This window comes from Anabas testudineus, chromosome 21 (genome assembly GCF_900324465.2).
Source record: "Anabas testudineus chromosome 21, fAnaTes1.2, whole genome shotgun sequence".
In the NCBI taxonomy this organism is placed as follows: Eukaryota; Metazoa; Chordata; class Actinopteri; order Anabantiformes; family Anabantidae; genus Anabas; species Anabas testudineus.
In genome coordinates, this window is record NC_046629.1 from 6,465,980 (window position 1) to 6,486,225 (window position 20,246).

Below are 20,246 nucleotides of genomic sequence, written 5' to 3' on the forward strand. Positions count from 1 at the left end.
ATTAATTAATCAGCTAATTACTGATTGCAGTTCTAATACACATTTTTATTTTTAAACATAGGCAAACAAAATAGCCCTGGACTTACTTGTCATCACCAATGCACCTTTAGTGCTAATATAGTATAGTACATCCTTAGAATAAACACCCACAAAAATAATTTAGACAACAATTTCTCATTTCCTATTATAGCGTGTATGTTTAGGGCACTTGGTGCTGATATTTCCCACCGAGCCATGATCTCAGCAACATTATACAAATGACCATAAACAATTGATACAGTGAACAAAATAATAGAAACATCATCATAAGAATGCACGAGGTTAAAAAGCAGCGTATTTTAAACTGAAGACTTTGTGTGTATGTTCACTTGCAGTGTGGGAGACTCAACTAATGGTATACATTTTGTATAGGTTAATTAATTTCTTTATATGTACAATCCTATATCTCATTATAACGGTAGAAAAAGTCTAAACAAACCCTTTTAAAAGATATTTGAGGTAGAGCGTCCCAAAGCGAAACCGGAAGTGCGGCGCAGTGACTGCTCTCGCTGCAGGACGGCACTTCCTGGTCTGGCCCATGGTGTGGCCCCCTGTGCGTTTCCGGACTCGGAGAACCTGACAGCCGCCGTCGTCCAGGACCAAAGACCGCTGAGGGTTCAAGTCATGTCGGCAGCTGCTTCGGGGACCAGCAAGGCGGCCCACAGCGATGCGGGCCTGAAGAAGAAGAGGGGCCCCGGTGCGCTGGCTACGGCCTACCTGGTCATTTACAACGTTGTTATGACGGCGGGGTACGTAGCGTGTTTCCTCCTGCTAATGCTGCTGCTGCTGCTGCTGCTGGAGCATGAGAGTGTTTGGGAGCTGCTGAGCAAGAAATCTCTGAAGAGCTGGAGCAATATTTACAGATGGCATCTGTTTATTTTAAGTTGCTATAATTAGAAACGCGCTAGCGTACTATGCAATGAATTTAGTTTACATTTGCTCAGTGTCCACTGGCTTATACAGATTAACGTGACAACCACCTGGTGTCCACATTAAATGGGACTGACTGGACGCCATAGCCCATAATAAAGAAAAACTGATGGTTTATTGTGTGCAGTCAGTGTTTATTTACACCAGACAATTTAAGGATTAAGTAAAATTAATCAACATATATACTTATTAAAATAAAGATGAGCAGCCCTGTATCAGTGGAAATTGCTGCAGGTGAAATAACTGGTTGAATAAGAAGTATTCAGTAAAATCAATTTAAAACTAATACACGAAGTTGTTTGTTAGATTTTACTCTTAGAATTAAGGAGAAGGGACGTTTTAAATTGGTCTCAATGTTCTTATAAATGTTTTTGAAAGACGATGGTTCAGAAAATATACTTGCCCATTACTAGGCTGGAGTATGACAAGTAAGGGTAAAGTCCTAATCACAATGTCCCTTTAACCCAATTTCAGATCAATAATGATTCAGCATGCTCTTATTTTTACCACCGTATAATCTGAACTGTACATTGTTCAGCATTAACAGCTGAGGAATTGTATTGGCTCGCATTTTCTCTTTCCAATGAGTAGTTAGATTTGCATTAAAGTAGGCTGGATATGCATGTGACAGCCCCATCCTCCACTGTGTGACCCAGATTCTTGCATTAAATTAAAAGTAGTTATCTTTAACAATGAGCACAAAAATCAGTGTATGTGTGTCTTTTATTGCACTGAATTTTATTGACTGTTGCACAACTGAATGGTGGCAGGTTGTGGCTCACTGTTCCAACCAGTTAGGTCACATTGTACTGGTGGGTCATACAGTACTTGCTTTGTATTGAGCACAAGTTAGGGTGTCGTGCATGCACATTTTTGTTGTTAAAATGCAGTGTCTACATTCAGACGCTGCTGCTACCAGCTAAGCAGACCCACTCAGTTTCTGCTGAAGTGGTACAATTTCTATTCATCTCTCCTTCTGACTGACACTGAGGTCTAGTCTATTAATTACAGGTCATGTTCTTCAGTCTGTGAAAAGTCTGATATGATCCTCAGATCTTCAGTCTGACAGCTTGTATCTCGGAGCTGTATCTTATCTCTGACCTCCCTGTGGTGTAATACGTCATATTAATATGATAATATTTTACTCTATGTGGTGAAACTCTTATCTTCTTATCTTGTCAGGACATTATTGATTAGTGAAATTACATTCAAATAAATGGCTAATGATATGTCAGCATGGTTAAAATAGCGGACAAATATTAGGCAACTGAACAAATATGTATGAATTAGATATGTAAAAATGATCTCACTATAAATTTATCTCTTTAAAAAACATCTCTTGTGAAAAAACAACTTTAAATTTTTTTGAGGGACATAATACTTCTTAAGCTTGATATTAATCTTGACTCTAATAAACACAAACCAGGTTAATGTTGCACTTTTAGGACTGAATTCTTTATTTAAACACACACATATTCCTGTTTCCCTGATAACATCGTCTGAAAGATCTTTTGCAGTGTAATGTGATTAATCTTTCCCCCCCCTCTTCTCTCCAGGTGGCTGGTGATAGCTGTAGGTTTGGTCAGAGCTTATCTGGCCAGAGGAAGCTACCATGGGCTGTACTACTCCATAGAGAAGCCTCTGAAGTTCTTTCAGACTGGAGCTATTCTGGAGGTGAGATGAGCACAGAGTGTTAGGCAGTGCTGATAAAATCACATTATATTTCATTATTTACAGAATGTACTGTAAATATGAAGCAGCAATATAAGACAACTGCGATTTCAGCTTACAACTCCATATTTACATATGCAGATTAATTCCTGCACAGACAGTTAATTTATTCAGATTAATCTATGAATTATGTTTTCAGTATTTTATTTAATGATTATATTACACTATTGATGACTGTACTGTAGATACATCTATCAGTGGTCCAAGGAGTCAGCTTGAGTTAATCATCTGTAGGAAATCACTGTGCGCATTTGGGTGTCCGTGTTCCCTTAGCTGATGAATGAATCAGCAAAATTTGAACACACTTAATAATTCAGCCACTAGAAAACTCATCTTGTCACTAACAGCTGACTAGGTCTTCTAAGGATTCATGTGTGGATGTACTTTTAATCTGTACTGTGTTCAGTATGTCCTCTGCAACACGTCAGCCTGACCACACAGTGTTAAAGGCACAGAGCCAAACTATTTATTGGAATTTTATAATGGGTTTTTGTAAGATTTCAAATGAATAAAACTATGGTCATGCTGAAAATCACAGCATTAAATAAAAGTCTCCTGTTGTTTTTACAAATAGAGTCACAAAACTAGACAAGAGACTTCTCTAGTTCCCTCTGTGTGTGGAGAGTGCTCACACACACACATGCTGTACAAATACTGACACACGTGTACAGTACATAGGCTCAGTAGGTGGTGTTGACACTGATACTGTCCAGACATACTGTAGCTCTGTGATCATATATTCCATTTACCAAATAGCCAAAGCACAGATCGAATACTGAATCTTAATAATGTAATTATATTAACATACATCCAAAAGCAAAATGATTTCCAGGAATAAATTAAAATGCAGCTAAGCAATATGGTATGTGTGGGTAAAGATAAGCTGTGCTGTGCTGTGATCCACTTCCTGAAGCATACTGACTAAATTTCTGTGATCTTTCCCTTTCACAGATACTGCACTGTGCTGTAGGTGAGTTTCTCTTGAGCCTCCACTTTCATTCCCACGGATCCATGTTACCAGTAAACCCATAATATAGAGATAGCTTTAGAGAAAGGACAATTTGGTTTATCAAAAAGTTTAAATACGAACTGTTGTGATGTGTCATTAATCCTAAATAAGCTTAGTAAGTTTTAATGTAAGCACATATATAAAAATAGAAAACTATCAGTTACATAAGTACTCAGACCATTTGCTTTGGCACATGAAACCGTGGTCAGGTGCATACTGTTTGCTTTTACTGCTGTTGAGTTGTGTTGGCTGGAGTCCACCTGTGGTGTATTGATTAGACACGGTTTTGAAAGTCCTTGGTTTAGACAGTATAAGGTCCTGCAATTCAGACATCACGTCAGGGCAAAAATCAGCCCACAAAGTTCAAGGAACTCTCTGTGATAAGTGACCTCATTGATAAAAACCGTGCTGCTGTGTAAATCAAGGTGAGGGAATGTTTTCCGGAGCACAGTAACAAGGAAGGTCACTCTTAGAGAAAAGTCTTGACCTCAGACCAAGTCTCTGACTGTCCTTGAGTGTGCCAGACTTAAACGCTGTACAATGTCATGGAAAAGACCTGAAGATGGCACTTCTCCGACACCAAACATCTAATATATTGGGGCCTGAGAGAATCTGCCATGAAGAATGAGATAAACCAAATCCAGGTGTGGAATTGTACACATGGACAATTTTATCCAGTTCATATTAAATCACAACAGTATGCAAAAAGTGAAGGGGTCTGAATACTTCCTGAAGCCACTGTAATCACAACAAGATCACCCAGGTTGTTTATCAGAATATGACTTATAACTTCCATTCACCACGCATTCCTCATTTATGAGTTCTTTCTTTGCAATTATGTTTGTTTTCTTCTTATTCATCCCTGTGGTCTGTGAGATTTCATTTAAAACCTTACTATTGGTCGCATCTAGCACAACCATCTGACTATTCCGTGTTAGATATGTATCTACATGAAACTATAGATTTCCAGTTGACATTCGATGTGTTTGAAGAGCTGAAGGTTATCTGTTTGCAGATCATTGAGACGAGCTAGCCGGTAGTGGCGATAGCTTAAATTATGATTTTGTAATTATGACTCATCATATTGTAATTTGTAAATACAATGTCCAATAAATGCAAGTTGACAAACAGAAGCTTTTCATATGTGAAGTGTTTGCCAAAGAACAGAGGCGAGAAGCTGTTTGCTGTCGTGGTGTTAATGCGATGAGGAGAGACGGCTCTCGCCACGCTGTGGTTCATAGTCCATTCCCTTCATTATCTGGGACTTGAAGCTTAAGCTAGCTGACCTTTCCCTCTGCAAACGGGCTTCCTGCAGCTGCTGTCCTCTCAGAGCGTGCACACTCACACACACACACACACACACACACACACATATAGACTGAGCTCTAGGTTCCTACCTCATGGCGAGAGGACGGTACTGCATTAGAATCCATTGGTTTCCATTGGTTTCCATTGGTTTCCATTGGTGTGGATTAGAGAGTTTAAATAGTGCCTCATTAAAACATTTGCTCTGGCTATCTAATATTTTTACTAGTTTATAAGCAGAGGCTCTATTAAACAACTAAAAGCAATGCAGCTGTAATGCAGCTTTACTTTTTTCTTGTTTTTTTCTTTGTTATAACATCACTTACATTGATTGTATTTTTTGGCATTTATTAACCACTCCATTTGAAAACCAGTGCTTTTATTTAGACAATATAAATGAATAATAAACAGTAAATAGATATTTTGTTTTAGTTTTTTTACAATATAATGAAAACCTAAATAAACATTTCAATCCAGAGGCTCATGTAGGCAATTAGATTAATTCATTGATTAATTAGGTGGTTCTTGTCTCTTGTCTTCATTGCAGGAATTGTACCGTCCTCTGTGGTTCTGACTGGATTCCAGGTTATGTCTAGAGTCTTCCTTACATGGGCCGTCACACACAGCGTCAGAGAGGTGAGACTATCTTCTCTATATTCAATACACACTTAAACACATAAATCGGTCTTGGATTAAACAGTGTGTCTTACGAATATGGTACGAGCGCAGCAGCATTGTAAACATTTACATGGCTTCATGTTCAAAAGTGACCGGCTGATGTATTGTCTGCCCTGTTAATAGATTGGAGCGGAGTAAACATGTGAGTAACATCAGATGGTCTTCTTGCAGGAATGATTCTGCTGAATTTACTAGTGAATAATGTGTATTTAGTGTTTTTATTATATTTCTGCATTTGTGTGTTGTATGATGGTCTACTGACACGTTCTCTCTTTCCATTTTACGTGAATGTGTGAACATGTATTTAAATTATGAGTGTATAAATAGGAGTGTCTTTAACATTTTATTTGCATTCGTTTTAACCTAATATCTGGGGATAGTGACTAGCGGCCTGCAGTGTGATTTGATCTCTGCGCATCTGAAACAAACAACCAAGCATGGTTCTGTGATGACAAACCAAGATGAGCCTGCAGCAGACTATCCACCACAGCATGGTACAGGCCCGTCTGCTAATTTGTTCTCCTCCCATTATCCTTTGTGTGCGTTTTTGTGCAGGTGCAGAGCGAGGACAGCGTGCTGCTGTTCGTCACAGCCTGGACCGTGACAGAGATCATCCGCTACTCTTTCTACACGTTCAGCCTGCTCAACCACCTGCCATACCTCATCAAATGGGCAAGGTAGGAAACTGCAGAGCGTTATCAGAGGTGGAGACTTTGCTCCTAAGTCTATCTGCTCAAAAACATGGCTGCACACTCATTTTAAGATTAGATCATTTGATAAGAGCCAGGTCAACCCTCAGTTGAATACTAAACGAACAAATGAATTGTCAGTTGGGCTGAAATGTTGCTGTCACTACAGAACACGACTCCCAAAACGGATTATTTATCATCAAGCCCACAATAAATCTTCTGCTGTTTCATATCTAATGGGATTCGTCTGCATCTACAACCAAGGCAACAGTTGTTAAGTGCCTCCCTCCCTGCGGTCTTTGTTGCTAGGTAGCAAATGAGACCATCGCTATATTGGTTATCGACTTTCAGTTTGACGGAGAGACAGAAAAATTGGCTGTGCACCCGTGGAAAATTCAGTGAGGCATCAGAGAAAACAGTCGCAGCGCTCGGCGTGCTACTTTAAAAAGAGACAGAACTTTTTATTCTCGGCCTTTGATGTTCATTCTCACTGCAGAAAAAAAAGCAATTCAGTGTAACGCTCATATTTAATTCCAAGCTTTCTCCTCAAAAAGCTCGATCCCTCAAGAGTCCTATGATTAAAACATTTAGAAGCAGTGTTTTTATTTACGTTCTTGAACTTTGTTGAATAGTTAGAATGGACTCTGTGTCTTTACTTAAAAGCACAGTTATGGTGTTTAAATGTTCTTCTATGGCTGCGATTCGTCTCTGTTTTAGGAAATGTTTGACTTGACTCTTTGCCTACTTGAATTACTCGTCTCAGAGCCTGAGAACATTCTCAAACATTCCTCATACTCCTCCACTTTTTCTTGTAGATATAAAAATGTTTCTGGTATTGCCGCCTCTGGCAACACATTTTTCTCCGCTGCAGTTTTTAACCAAACCACATCCAAACTACATATGAAGTGCCTTTTTTTAGACCTCTCTCTCACCCACATTTCTTAGCAGGAAAATTTGCTTTTGTGGAGCGGAAGAGTGTATATGCATGTTTTTATTGGCCTATCAATAAGGCACTGACTGCACTGCATTGCACTTAACCTTGTGGTGCAAATATGATGCCCAGTATACCTTGCACCAGTCATGTTGCAGGAACAATGAATAATTAATCATTAGGATTTATTGTTTGTCTTTTGCACAACCCTGTGCTGCAGGTACACCTTCTTCATCGTGCTGTATCCAATGGGAGTGACTGGGGAACTGCTGACCATCTATGCAGCGCTGCCGTATGTGCAGAAGACAGGCCTGTACTCGGTCACTCTCCCCAACAAGTACAACTTCTCTTTTGACTACTACACCTTCCTCATCCTCATCATGATCTCCTACATTCCTCGTAAGTCAACCAGCAGAATTTACTAAACATTCCACCGTGATACAGAGAAATACGCACTGAATATGAATATACCAGAGAAAATAAGAAATTACACATTGTCTTAATTGTCTTAATTTATTACTTTAATCATTCATGTCTAAAATAAATGAAATCCAATAGCTAAAGTATCTTTGGTGGAAACAGTTAACATTCTCTCACACTACTGTATTTTGAGAGTACTACTTTATTTGCATGTATTTGACTACTGCAATGTTTTTCTAGTCAGAAATAAACTGTGGCTACTCTATGTAGCAGCTGTGTGAGTGAGTAGTGTTTCTGTGCAGCGTTTGGGGAATATAATGAAATATGTTTACAGCCTAACCTATGAATAACAGATTTAGGACGGTGCAACCAGAACAAAAAGCCTCCTGTTTCTTTTCTTTGGTGTATACAATGCACCTCAGTAGAGTATTTACCACTTGCTGTTGTAGTTTGATGTAATCACCTCTCCTTTGCATACTGACCTTCCTCTGCCTCACCCCAGTCTTCCCCCAGCTTTACTTCCACATGATCCGACAGAGGAAGAAGGTGCTGGGCCACGCAGAGGACTACAGCAAAGTGGAGTGAGCCGAACAGCGTTCTTAAAGATCTGATGGAGGGGAAAAGAAACCAAAACAACCAACAGAAGAAGAACAAAATCACGTCTGCAAACTGAAACACAAAGCCTGACCAGTTTTCAAACTGCCATAACTGACCTGGCAGAAGATCCAATTGTCAAACAACTTAATTTCTTTTCTTTTTCAGATGTATAAAACCTCACAAGTCATGAACGAACTGGTGTTATTTTCTGTGTTGCTGTTTTTTATTTATGAACAAACAGGAGTTACCTTTGTATAGTCAGAGAGATGCAGCTGTACAGAGACTGTATTTTGACTTGGATACTGTTGATACAGCCATCTGAGCAGCGAGCAGAACGCGATCAGAAGAGAGCATTAAACTAATGACGCACTGATAGAATCGATCACCTCCTTTTAAATAACACTGTAGAAAATCCCTAATAGACCCTTCACCTCCTCATGGCTTGTGTTATGCTCTTTAGTTAAGAGACAGTTTACTATAGCAAGAATAATGAGAGAACTAGTACTTTAACTAGGTTACCTGTCGGTTTTTGCATTTACAGTGTGTTTGTCGGTACAAACTGTGGTCCAGATTCGTATGTTTCTTTGTTTTCTTTCATTCATTTCAGTAAATACTTTGATCACATTCCTGATTTAGTCCAATAAACCTCGTTTTTCATTCTGTGTTTGCATGATTTTCTGTCTGTTGTGTGTTAGCTGCTGTTTGCTTTGGTGTCCCTTGTGTTCTTAGTGGTCAGACACTGATTGTGTCTTATGATTTTTCTCAGTGTTTTATGTTTAAGGGATTTATTCATCAATAACTCGAAGTAGCCAGTAGAAACTGAAGAGACGAGTCATGTCATTCATCCATTCTTTCATGTGATTACATTTTCAATCCTTTATCTAATAAAATGACAAATCTTAGCATTTTTAGCTCCAGAGAAGCTATATTTTGTAAATCATCTACATTAAAACGTACATTTTATTAATGCTAGCAGTCATCGCTTTCACCCCCACTTCTAATTTATTACCCGTGTGACGACTCACAAAAGAACAATGAAGACATGATGACTTGAGTTGAGGCACGCTTAAGAAAACAGAGCACAACATAAGAGTAGTAACAGATGAAAACCCCCATGAGATGTTATACAAACAGAACTGCATTGTAGCCCTAACTTGTATAATTTGGTTGATAATTATGGGATGGTAATTTGTTTATATACTGTAGAGCTGTGTTAACTGAAGTAATATTCCTACAGTAGGTGATTCGTCCCCGTCAATGTGGAAATAAGACTTGAATTCATTTAGTGGGGTTGTATTCATTATTTTTTCAATGAGATGAATTAAGTAACACAGTACAAACTGAATTGCAAATGAGAAGAGTTCCACCTTTTGTGACCTGATGTGAAAAAAGACACATGGTACCCAATCCGTAATGTTTGCTCATCGCTTTGAACAGTGTTACATCTGTGACTTTTTGGAGTTGTAATCCTGAATGTGTGATATTTTGTGTTGCTACTCTGCCAAACAGTGACTTAGCAAGTTGAAAATATTATTTCACTGACATCTTTTAGTCGAAACATTCAGTCTGCTGCACGTCCGCCTGCCCTGTACATTTCTATACCTTCGCATCAAAGAAAGAACTTCGGCCACTTGAGGTCAGCAAAACCACAACTTTCAGCTCGAGTTACTGTTTTAAATTGTTTGTTAAACCCCCAAAAAGACACTTTTTGGCACATATTTGCTGGTGTATAGCTTTGCAGATTGTTTTAGTTGTATTTGGCAGTTTTTGAGATACCCAGTGTCATCTCTGAGATTTCTGCTTCCATGACATCTATGACAGTGAACACAAAGGTGTTGCAAAGCTCACGTTGTTCAAATATTACATATAAAAAGCTCAAAAGCAAAATGTTTTTCTGTTTATATCTGATGTTTGTATACCCTTTAAATGCTGAACAATTGAACTCTTCATACAAAACAGCAATTTATAATGTAATTAACATGTGAATGCAGTTATTTTATGTAGTGTTACACCTGGTCTGGTGTACCCCCACATTGGCTATGTTTCCTCCATGAGTCTCTTGCCTCAATTTTGGAACCACATCTCTAAAGAGTCCACCTACCAAGCTGTCCAGTTTTTGTATGTTTTTTGTCTTTCCAGATGGATTAAAAGACCCAAAAAACAATATGTCGCTGCCAAAGTCATGTCTTTTAATCTCTGACTACCCAAAAAACCCAACTTATATCGATTTCACTGAGGTGGAAGCATAAATCTTGGAAACATATCTCAAAAACAGCCCATGTCTAAATACTGCTGCACTATTAAAGAGCTGTTTTGTACACTGGATGAACCGTTTAATGTGTAAAAGACCAGTCATTACACTGTTGTGTTCTTTAAAATGTGCTCTCAGAGCAAACCTTTATTATCAGCGTATCTGTTTTAAGCTGAGTCAGTGTCAGCTACTAAAGAATCCACCTCCAAAACATACAAGTTACGTTGCCAAAGTCCAGCTTGATGTCCTATTATTGTCTTACACTCCTTTATCCTGTAGCAAAGTGAGCAGCTGATTGTGCCCTTTTCTTTTCCCCGATATCGTTGAGCATGATTTGGTAAAACTATCTTGCATATCTTGCAGGAGCAGAAGTGCAGCTCATTGTAAAACTGCATGAAAGAGGAAATCTGGATGCCTGGAACAGTGATATGTGTTACAAGTTATCTTAAAAAATACAAAAGCATGGCAAATGTTACCAGAACTGGTTCTAATGAATAAAGTTTTGATACTGATGTTTTGCATGGGGCCAGGAGACTTTGTACAGGTATGAATAATGAATATATATTTACAATAAACCTATGATAAGACAAGAATATTCACTATTTCTGTACTACATACATACTTTACTGTATGCATATGTCAAGATTGGTGATTCCTGTGAAATATAGTCCACTTTGGAGCGTGCTTGTAATGGTTTATGTTTTAAATGCACTGGTGACTCATTCACTTGTGCTCCATGTAGGTGGGAACATGTTTCTGTTGTTTTTCAGTTTAGCAGCACTTGTTGGCTTCAACAGCTAAATGGAAACTACTGTAACTCCAACATATTCTATAAATTTAGTCGCAATTGTGACCAGTGGGTGTAAATATAACTCTAAATTCATTAGTCAAACTGCAGGGATGTCCACCTCTCAGAAGGGCTGTGCTTTTCATCTGTGTATTGCTGTTAAGATCATATCTTCGTGTACAGCATCTGTAGGTCCAGAATGTAGAATATTTTAATACAGTATAAATAAGTAAAATACAAGTAATTAGAAAAAATCTGTCTTATGTAAAACAATATCATGACATTAACGCTAAAATGGAAAACCAATAAAACAAAATCAAAGACCTGATGAGGCATTCACACAATGTGTCATTGCACTTCTATAAGTTTTGGGAGTTTGCAAAGACAAACATACATACATTACATGAAAATGTAATTCTCCAATTTCCCATAATACAACATATCTGTGTCCTTTTGTTAGTTAGTGCAAGATAGATATCCACATCTTTCAAACCCAATTCACATTGCAGGAAAAAATAACTCAAGTACACAATTTCTATTAAATTTGAGGTCTTCAACATTTGGTGACATCATGGTGACGTCCTCAAAGATCATTTACTCAAACTTGACAAAGCTCCTCCAAAACCAGAGAGGACATAACACAGTAAAACTGTTTCCCTGGGACGATTATGTAAATGATTCTTTCTTTCGAGTTGAGGCATTTTCAACAGGCTTGAGTGGATGGAGCGACACTGACTCTTTGCATTATGACCTTTTGGCAGCAGTGAAGGCTGCAGTCACTGTCTGTGCTGTATTACTGAGTACAGTCCTGCAGGAATTCCTGCTATGCATAAAGATGCAGCCTTGAGGATTTTTCAAAAATCGAATTCTCTGGAAAACATCAACATTAATGTCGCACAAACAATGCCTATTATAAACTAAGAAAACTCATTTTTCCTTTTTAACAAACAAACAAACAACTCAGTCTGTACTGAAAAAGTACTATTACCCTATTACACTATCCGGTCTATAACACTATGTAGCTATGACGATCTTAAATACTGACTCAGAAATGTAATATCTAATATATGTGGGTGGCTCAGTATGAGTTCTACAGCATATACAGCAAGTACAATAATGGATTGTATATGACTGCGTATGTGTGTGTGTGTGTGTGTATGTTGGATTGTACAATCCCCAGAGTCTCGTAAAGGTCGCTCTCCACCAGGATGAGTCACAAACACTGCAGTGCTTGTCATTTTCTCCCTTTTGTGAAAGAGAGGATAGATGTGCACCAATCTGGACTGAATGTTTCTCTTGTGTCTCACCGCATGTGTTTACAGGATGCTGGTGAGAGGATGCTTTGCTTGTCAGCACTTGGACTCATGATAGTAGCTCACAGAATTCGTCCCTTATAGCTGGTCCTGCCCCTTCGCTTAATTCAGGCACCAAATCACACACACATAATGTGAGCATTTCACTTAAAACACAGGTAGTGAAGTTTCCAAACTTTGCAGATGTAGGAGGATGATGAGTCACTGGAGCAGAGGTGAAAAACTGTCCAGCAGAATCCACACGGTCTTCTGTTGTGGCAGGAAACTCAGTTCAATAGCAACACGGGCTGAGGTTTACCAAGAGGTTAACCTAGGTAACAACATTATTGAGGCAATTGTACTTGGATCCATCTGCAAAACCACCTCTGTCCTCTGCACATGGTGAATCACGTCTGTAGCTGACAGGACACTCGCAGCTTCCAACCATGGGTCTATTCCTTCAGAGTAGTTGATGTGGTTGGAATTGGATCAAGTCACACAGACAGATTAACACCTGGAAGCTGCCGGCACAGCCAGCCTAGAGAAGCTGGGGTTAAAGGTCATCCTCAAGAGGTTTTCCCAAAATCATCCGGATCAAATAAAGATTAAAGCACATTAGAGATTTCCAGAGGGGGGTTCTCTGCTGAACTAGTTCATTTCAGATGATGGCAGTAGCGTTCTTCTGTGTCAAATCACCAGGGCACGTAATCTTTAGCTTCCTACATCACGTTAGCTTTGAGGTTTTCACATTGCACGTGAAAGCATTTCATGTACAAACCCACGTGTGTGAGAATTGTGAGACAGGAGGTTAAAGCAGGAAACACACACATGTATATTTCACATTAGTCTGTAAAGATGTGTAAAATTGATTTATTTCCATTTGAGCTGAACGTGATCTTAAGTATCTGTTGCCAAACGTCTTCTTGGAGGGATGTGTGCATAAACGTTATTGACTGCTATAAAGTGGCGCTTAATGCTAAATGGTAATTTCAGATCTCATATTGATTTCTGCCTGTTTATGGAAGATGCTTCTTCTGGCAATGTGTATGAGGAATGTTATCAGTATTTTACAGTGTTTCAGTGACAAAGAGACGTCATTTATCCCTGAAATGCAGTGAAGTGAGTTACATTTTCCACCACTGGATGCTGTTCAGGGAAGGTGAGTGTTTAAGTTTCCTGACTTCACCTGTTTCTCACTTGGTTACGCTTCATTTGTTTAGATCGACATTTCCTTGTATGATTCGACAGCAAATTGTGTAAGGCCTCCGCAAAAGCGAGCAAACAAACAAGCAGTCATAAGACAAGCAGAGAAAACAAGTTGCACAACTTGAATTAAAAATAAATTTGGATCTGATTTATATCAGAGTTCCCTTTTTATTTGACAAGGGCACGAGCTGAATGGGAGCTCTTGTTCTTGATAGTGTTTCAGGCTTGATGAATTCCAAAAGGGGCGAAGAGAAATCAGCAAACACACGAGGCTCCTTGTCACATGCCTCCAATTTACATTTATTAGCACACAATGTGAATTTCAATGAAAGAAATGCTCTTATGCTCTGTATGTATGCAGCCTCAGATCAACCAGATCCCACTCAATCACACAACTTAAACAGCCGGAGGTAAAAGACGCAAAGATTTAAACTGTTAGGAGTGATGATAATTATCATTGTTGACCATTAACCAGAGTGTGATTAACCATTTAGTGTAAAAAATATCAAAAGAACTGTGAAAATGTCCCATTTAAAGGACAAATCTAACACTAAAGTAAATTAAACAGATGCTATTTGGACAATTGTAGTTATTAGAAATGATTTTGTTGCAGGAAGACCAGTTGGAGAGGGGGTAGGAACTAAGTTGTGTGAGTGAGTGTGTGTGCGTGTGTGTGCGTGTGTGTGTGTGTGTGTGTGAGAGGACTATCCAGCTGTAAGCATAGACCCGCCCATTCATCGAAAGCGCCCGGGGGTCGCGCAGCCTTTCATTTGGATTGACCGGCCCGTCGTCCAATGAACGCGCGTCATCGCGTGAGTCACCGCTTCATTTTTCCAATGGAGGCGCAGCGGAAAGGCGGACTGCAGGAAGCACACTTGGTCGAATGGCCATTAAAGCAGCAATCAGCAGTAAATATGTTATGATGCCACGCTCCTAACAGGCACCGAGCAGCTCGTCCGACGGGGAGGGAGCACACTTTGGCACCGGGTGCACACTTCTCGGGAAAGCTGCGGTCGCATTGACGCGGATTCGCCGTGCGCGGAGTGCGGCTACAAATGAAATGAGGAGTCGCTCCGTGGGGAATTCAGCAGTGATGGACAGTTAGTGGACATTGATTCAGCGCCGAGGTTTCCAATAAATTGACGGCGCAGCCACACGGGCTACACCATGAACCTGGGAGCTGTGTCTTGTGGTTGCCACTGGAGGAGGAGGAGGAGGAGCGGATGAGTTTTCTCCTGCGCTCCGAGTGTGCGGGCATCGTGATGATGCTTATTGGCCAAACGTGATGCTCCCACCACCTTCAAGGATGCAGAGCTTGGCGAATGCATGTGCATCAAGACGACTTGACGGCGCCAAATAAGCAGCGCAGACATGGGATTTTTATGCGTCTTCACCTTCGTGTTCTCCGCTCGCAAACCGCTTTCAGGAAACATGTCCGCAGAAATAACGGATTCGCAGCATAGTTGCTGGTGTTGCGCTGCGATCTCTGGGGAGTAGCTCATCTGAATTGTGTAATGGTTCATCATATACTGCGTCTCCATGGTGTGCAGCTAATTGGGCCCAATGATGTAGAGTCTAATCCACGTGGATCTGCTGTTCCCTCCTCTCCCGGAGAAACGCTCTCCCCTGTGACTTTTGCGCATGTTCAATTGTTTTTATTCCCAGAGCTTTTCACCACCTCTGCTTATTAATTTGGATTCCCTCGTCTCCGTTTTCACGGTTTTAAGATAAATGTTCGCCTCTAGAAGTGGGACGTGCCGGATTCTCCCGGTTTAAAGCGCTCAGATTGTTTCACCACGCACCAACTATGGGAAATTCAGCTTTAAACAGACGTGTGCTGTGTCTCATCTTTGGGACTAAATAGTTTTCTGGCAGTAGTTTCAAGTGTGTTGTTTGTTTGGGCGCAGTCTGTTGTTGCCTCCCGCTCTCCAATATGTCCAGATCAAACAGTGTCAGCCCACCCGGAGTCGGTGCGCCGGGGCTGAGGGGAGGGACCGAGCACAGATCAGCTTGGGGAGAGTCTGAGTCTGTGGCCAACGGGTGCCCATACTCGGCCAGATCCCCGCGGAAGAAACTCACCAGGACCAACAGCCGGTGGAGGGAAGAGGATGAGCTGGACCACCGGCAGCCCGGGCGAGCCTCCACGACCGTCAGCAGGGTCAGCTTCAGGTCCAGGTCAGCTTGGCAGGACCATGGCGAGGAGAACCGAGGCCGCGCGTCCCCGAAGCGTCCAGACAGCGAGGTGAGACCCAAGTCTGTGGAGCTGGGTCTTGAGGAGCGGAGAGCCAAACCGAGGGCCGACGACGAGGAGGTCATGCCCGAAGTGAACTTGTCTTTGGTTGGGTGCTGCGCCAGCGTCATGCACATTTTCAAATCCAAGAAATTCCAGTCGGAGAAGTTGGAGCGGCTCTACCAGCGCTACTTTTTCCGCCTCAACCAGAGCAGCTTGACTATGCTCATGGCCGTGCTGGTCCTGGTCTTCACGGTCATGCTGGGCTTCCACTGCTCCGGTGCATCAGCGGGACCGGACGTCACTTATGTGGTGGCATTTTCCTTGACCATCTTCCTCATCCTCCTACTCATGGTGGTCTGCAATAGGAACGGGTTTCACCAGGACCATATGTGGATCGTGTGCTATGTGGTCATCCTGGTAGTGCTGGCGATCCAGGTGATCGGAGTGCTGCTGGTGCAGCCCAGAAGTGCCTCGGAGGGGATCTGGTGGACCGTGTTCTTCATCCATGTCATCTACACCCTGCTGCCGGTCAGGATGCGCGCCGCGGTCATCACAGGAGTTATTCTCTCCGCCATCCATGTTGCTGTTTCTTGGAAGTTGAACGGGATGGACAGCTTTTTGTGGAAGCAGGTATGTAGAAGAATGTGAGTTGCATTATAAAGTTCAGTTTAAACTAATCTGTGCACCTGGACGCGCAGCAGAACTTGTGCGTTTCCTCTTTCAGCTTCCTGCTGCGTCGCCACACTTATTTCTTATTTCAGTGGGGATTAATTACATCCGAAGAAAACTCAGTGGGTTCCTGTCGGGAAGGACAGGAACCACTCTTTCACCTACTAAACCTTTATCCAAACATGTCATGTAGATGCTTTGCATTTGAGATTTCATATTTGGTTGAATTTAGTCATTAAATCCTTTATATCCTGCTCTCCACCATCTATACGCACACTGAAACTGAAGTGGTGCGCTAGAAGAAAACGTCTCTTAGCTTTGGAAAGACTGACTTCAGGTTGTTTGTCTTACTTCATTTGGACTTGTGCACTTACAGTTAATAGTTTCAAGGGATATTGTTGCTGCTGAGCCAACATGTTCCTCATAAAATCCAAATGCCTGTGGTTGTATTTTTACAACATCAATATTAGTTTCAGAGCGTTTCTCCAGAGCTGCTGGACTCTATCTGTAATAAAGGTGCTTACACTAATGGGTTTTAATTTTCCACCATTATTTAAAGGCACACATAAGTGCAATGTCTGCACAGTAGTAGGACAGAGTGTTAATAACCGCAGCCTGTGTTTTGTGTGCAGCCCCTGCCTCAGTGTTTTGGCTCCTCTCTCAGTTGACTGCTCCTCGTAAACCTTTTTACAGTACATGTTTTGTTTTTTAATAAATATACAAACCTAAAACTTTAATTTAACTTGGAATGTTTTACCACTATGCGATCAAGTTGTGTGTATGTGTGTGTGCACTTTGGTGTGAGACTGTTTTTCATTACTTAATTCTAAGGTACACAGTCATATCTTAGACAATAGTACTTCCAGCTATGTGGAAACAGCTTGGGGACGGTGCTTTCCTGTTTCAAAGCGACGATAACACTGTGCACTAAGTTCTACTAAAGTTTTTTTTGTGCATCCAACGCCTTCTGGCATGAATGTGGACACAGACTGTCAGGTCTTATTGCTTAACGTCGGTAGTAGACATCACTACCACTGAGATGTCACATCACACTGACAATCAGTGCAGCTCTGTTGATGTTGCAGTCGTCTCCTGATGGTCTCCGGAGCTATATTTTCAGTATATTTTAGAGTTTGTATCGTGCTTTACCAGCACTTTAAACACACGTCTTGAGAAAATCCCTGTCTTACTTCAGACTTTGGGGGATAAGTGACATAAAGATGAAAATTTGGTTTCCTACAAGTCACTTTGCACAACATGTAGGCATTTATATGAAAAATACCATCAGAAATAGGCAAGTAAAGATAGCAGAGGGGAAAGAAGATGCTTTATTCACACATCTACAGTGTCATGTGGATTGCACATTGGCATGGAAAACTATCCCACATCGATTGAACGCTGCATGGGGGAAATCTGGTGGTTGAATGGAAGCAACTCCCTGCAGCTAGGTTCCAAATCTTGTGGCTAATGTAATGTATGATGATCGTAATGCATTTGAAATGAGATGGTTAGTTCTAATTTATGAATGTAATGTTGCACACAAGTTTAAAACAGTCCCAACTGCTTCGGTCGTCATCTTATCACAAGTGAATCGGCAATAAAAACCTGCAAATGATGCGTTTAACGCCAAAAAGGATGTTGAATTTCACTTTTCTCTATCATTTGTTTCTTTTTCTATCTACTGTTTGGTTGTTCAAGCAAAAACTCATCTAACATTAGAGTTTTTTTGTGTGTAGCATATGACCCTGCATTTATTTGTATTTTTTTCCTGTAAGCCACATTGTCATTTGATGTATTGATGTGAGTGTGTGGGAACAAGCTTCTGTATTTGTTGTTCTTTCCTCACCATGCTGTTGTTTTTAGCATATCTTTTCTCCCCTGTTTACATAGGAACCGGCTCAGTGCTGAGTTAGACCACTGCTGTTTATGTGAGATCCCAAGATAATGCCGTTTCTTTTGGGTGTGCTCCCCGGAATATGCTGAGTTTCCGCAGGTTTTCAGAAATGCGACGTCGGTGAACCCTGTTACCTTTCCTAGTGTTCTGTTGTAAAACTACAATGAAGTGTGGACAAATACACAGATCTGTGTCAGTTTGAATGTAAGAAAAAGCTCTGTCACAACTTTAATTCCCAGATTATTCCCCTCTCTCATCATCAATCCCCCAGATCACATATTTAGTTTCCTAAACAGGTGACATCAAGTGCAGATCTACCTCTAGTGTGTGTTCACACAAATATTTGTGTCTTGTAGAGTTACTATGGTGTGCTTTGTTTGGTCAAGTGAAAACAATGCTGTTCAATCTCTGTTGGCACAAGATAATTCCTCTGGGTGGTCGCTCGATATATGGTTGCCAAACTTAGCCGTGGTTCATCGCAGGTGAGACTGAAATCTGAACCTGGAACAGCTTTGCAGCTTAGCTGGTTTTATGAGGTCAGGGGAGACAAATGATGACGAGACATGATGTGGGACAGAGCCTTTGTTGTCCTGTGACTGTTTGACCTTTCCCAGCAACTCAGGATGCTTTTTTGTTTACTGAAAGGTCAAAAAGCCTCAAGATGACTGGATTGGATTTGGATAAAGTAGTTGCATAGTAGTGGTAGGTCTATAGTCGGGTGTGAAGCAGATTTGAGTTGGGAAATAGGATATAATAATTAATAATAGAACATTTATTCATTACAGTATGTAACCAATCTAAAGCTCTAATTGATTTTTGACTTACACTGGATCGACTTAGCATTTTCACTGCCTGTATTTCCACTTCCTTTCCCTCTACTGGGTTAGTGCTGTCTGTATTCACACAACTGGGGATAAAGGACCCATATCTATTCACTCCTGACATGTTTACTCACTTTCTGAAATGTGCTGGGACAGATGTTTCTGATTTGGACTATGCTGATTTGAATAACTAGGGCATGTTCAACCCACCTCTGTACACAAGTCGGCAATTAAAAACCTACACGAGCCTCGATGACTTTAAATATTTCAGAGGGAGGTCGGTAACAGATGTCCAGTAATGGTTGGGCCGTGTCTATACCCAAAGCCTATCAGACACATTTTTAAATAAATAAATGCCTGTCGTGCATTTCAATCAATGTAGCTGCGTATTAAATTGCATTTCGTGCATGTAAAAGTGACTTATATTAGTATATTTTTCCTGTAAATATCCACAGAGAGCAAAGCATTCCTACAGAAAATAGAGAAATAGGTCAAGCGCAGCTCAATCAATCAAATAGCAAGGAGTGGTCAGAAGAGGTTTGGGTCAGCCACAAGCAGCAAGCGATACTCACACATTTGTCTAATACATCAGCGTCTTCTCTGGCTCCGTAAATATCCAGCCACCAGGATGCCTTCTTTGTGGAACAATGCTAAACAGCAGGGTAAATGACAGTGTCATGCCATGAAGAAAACATTCTTGTGGATTAATGAGAAAGCCCTGCTCCCATTCTTCTCACAGCGATGGGCATGTCAGTGGACCAGTC

At 40.8% G+C, this 20,246-nt stretch overlaps 2 protein-coding genes across 2 annotated transcripts in view; both read left to right on the forward strand.

The window, feature by feature from the left end:
* Positions 1-495: 495 nt before the first annotated feature.
* Positions 496-8,991, forward strand: hacd2 (3-hydroxyacyl-CoA dehydratase 2). Its single transcript, XM_026376909.1, has 7 exons — positions 496-788; positions 2,526-2,643; positions 3,652-3,670; positions 5,562-5,650; positions 6,248-6,369; positions 7,533-7,711; positions 8,235-8,991. The coding sequence occupies exons 1-7, from the start codon at positions 664-666 to the stop codon at positions 8,315-8,317; spliced, it is 735 nt and encodes a 244-aa protein (XP_026232694.1). The 5' UTR covers positions 496-663; the 3' UTR covers positions 8,318-8,991.
* A 6,807-nt stretch (positions 8,992-15,798) lies between these two features.
* adcy5 (adenylate cyclase 5) overlaps positions 15,799-20,246 on the forward strand; it is a 50,341-nt gene continuing 45,893 nt past the window's right edge. The window contains exon 1 of the mRNA XM_026376494.1: positions 15,799-16,728. Coding sequence (XP_026232279.1) covers positions 15,799-16,728 — 930 coding nt within the window. The remainder of the gene's footprint in view (positions 16,729-20,246) is intronic.

Coding starts and splice junctions, on each gene's coding strand:
- hacd2 (XM_026376909.1), top strand. CDS start 664: ATGTCGGCAGCTGCTTCGGGGACCAGCAAGGCGGCCCACAGCGATGCG. Junction 5,651..6,247: donor TCACACACAGCGTCAGAGAG/GTGAGACTATCT, acceptor GTTTTTGTGCAG/GTGCAGAGCGAGGACAGCGT. Junction 6,370..7,532: donor TACCTCATCAAATGGGCAAG/GTAGGAAACTGC, acceptor CCTGTGCTGCAG/GTACACCTTCTTCATCGTGC.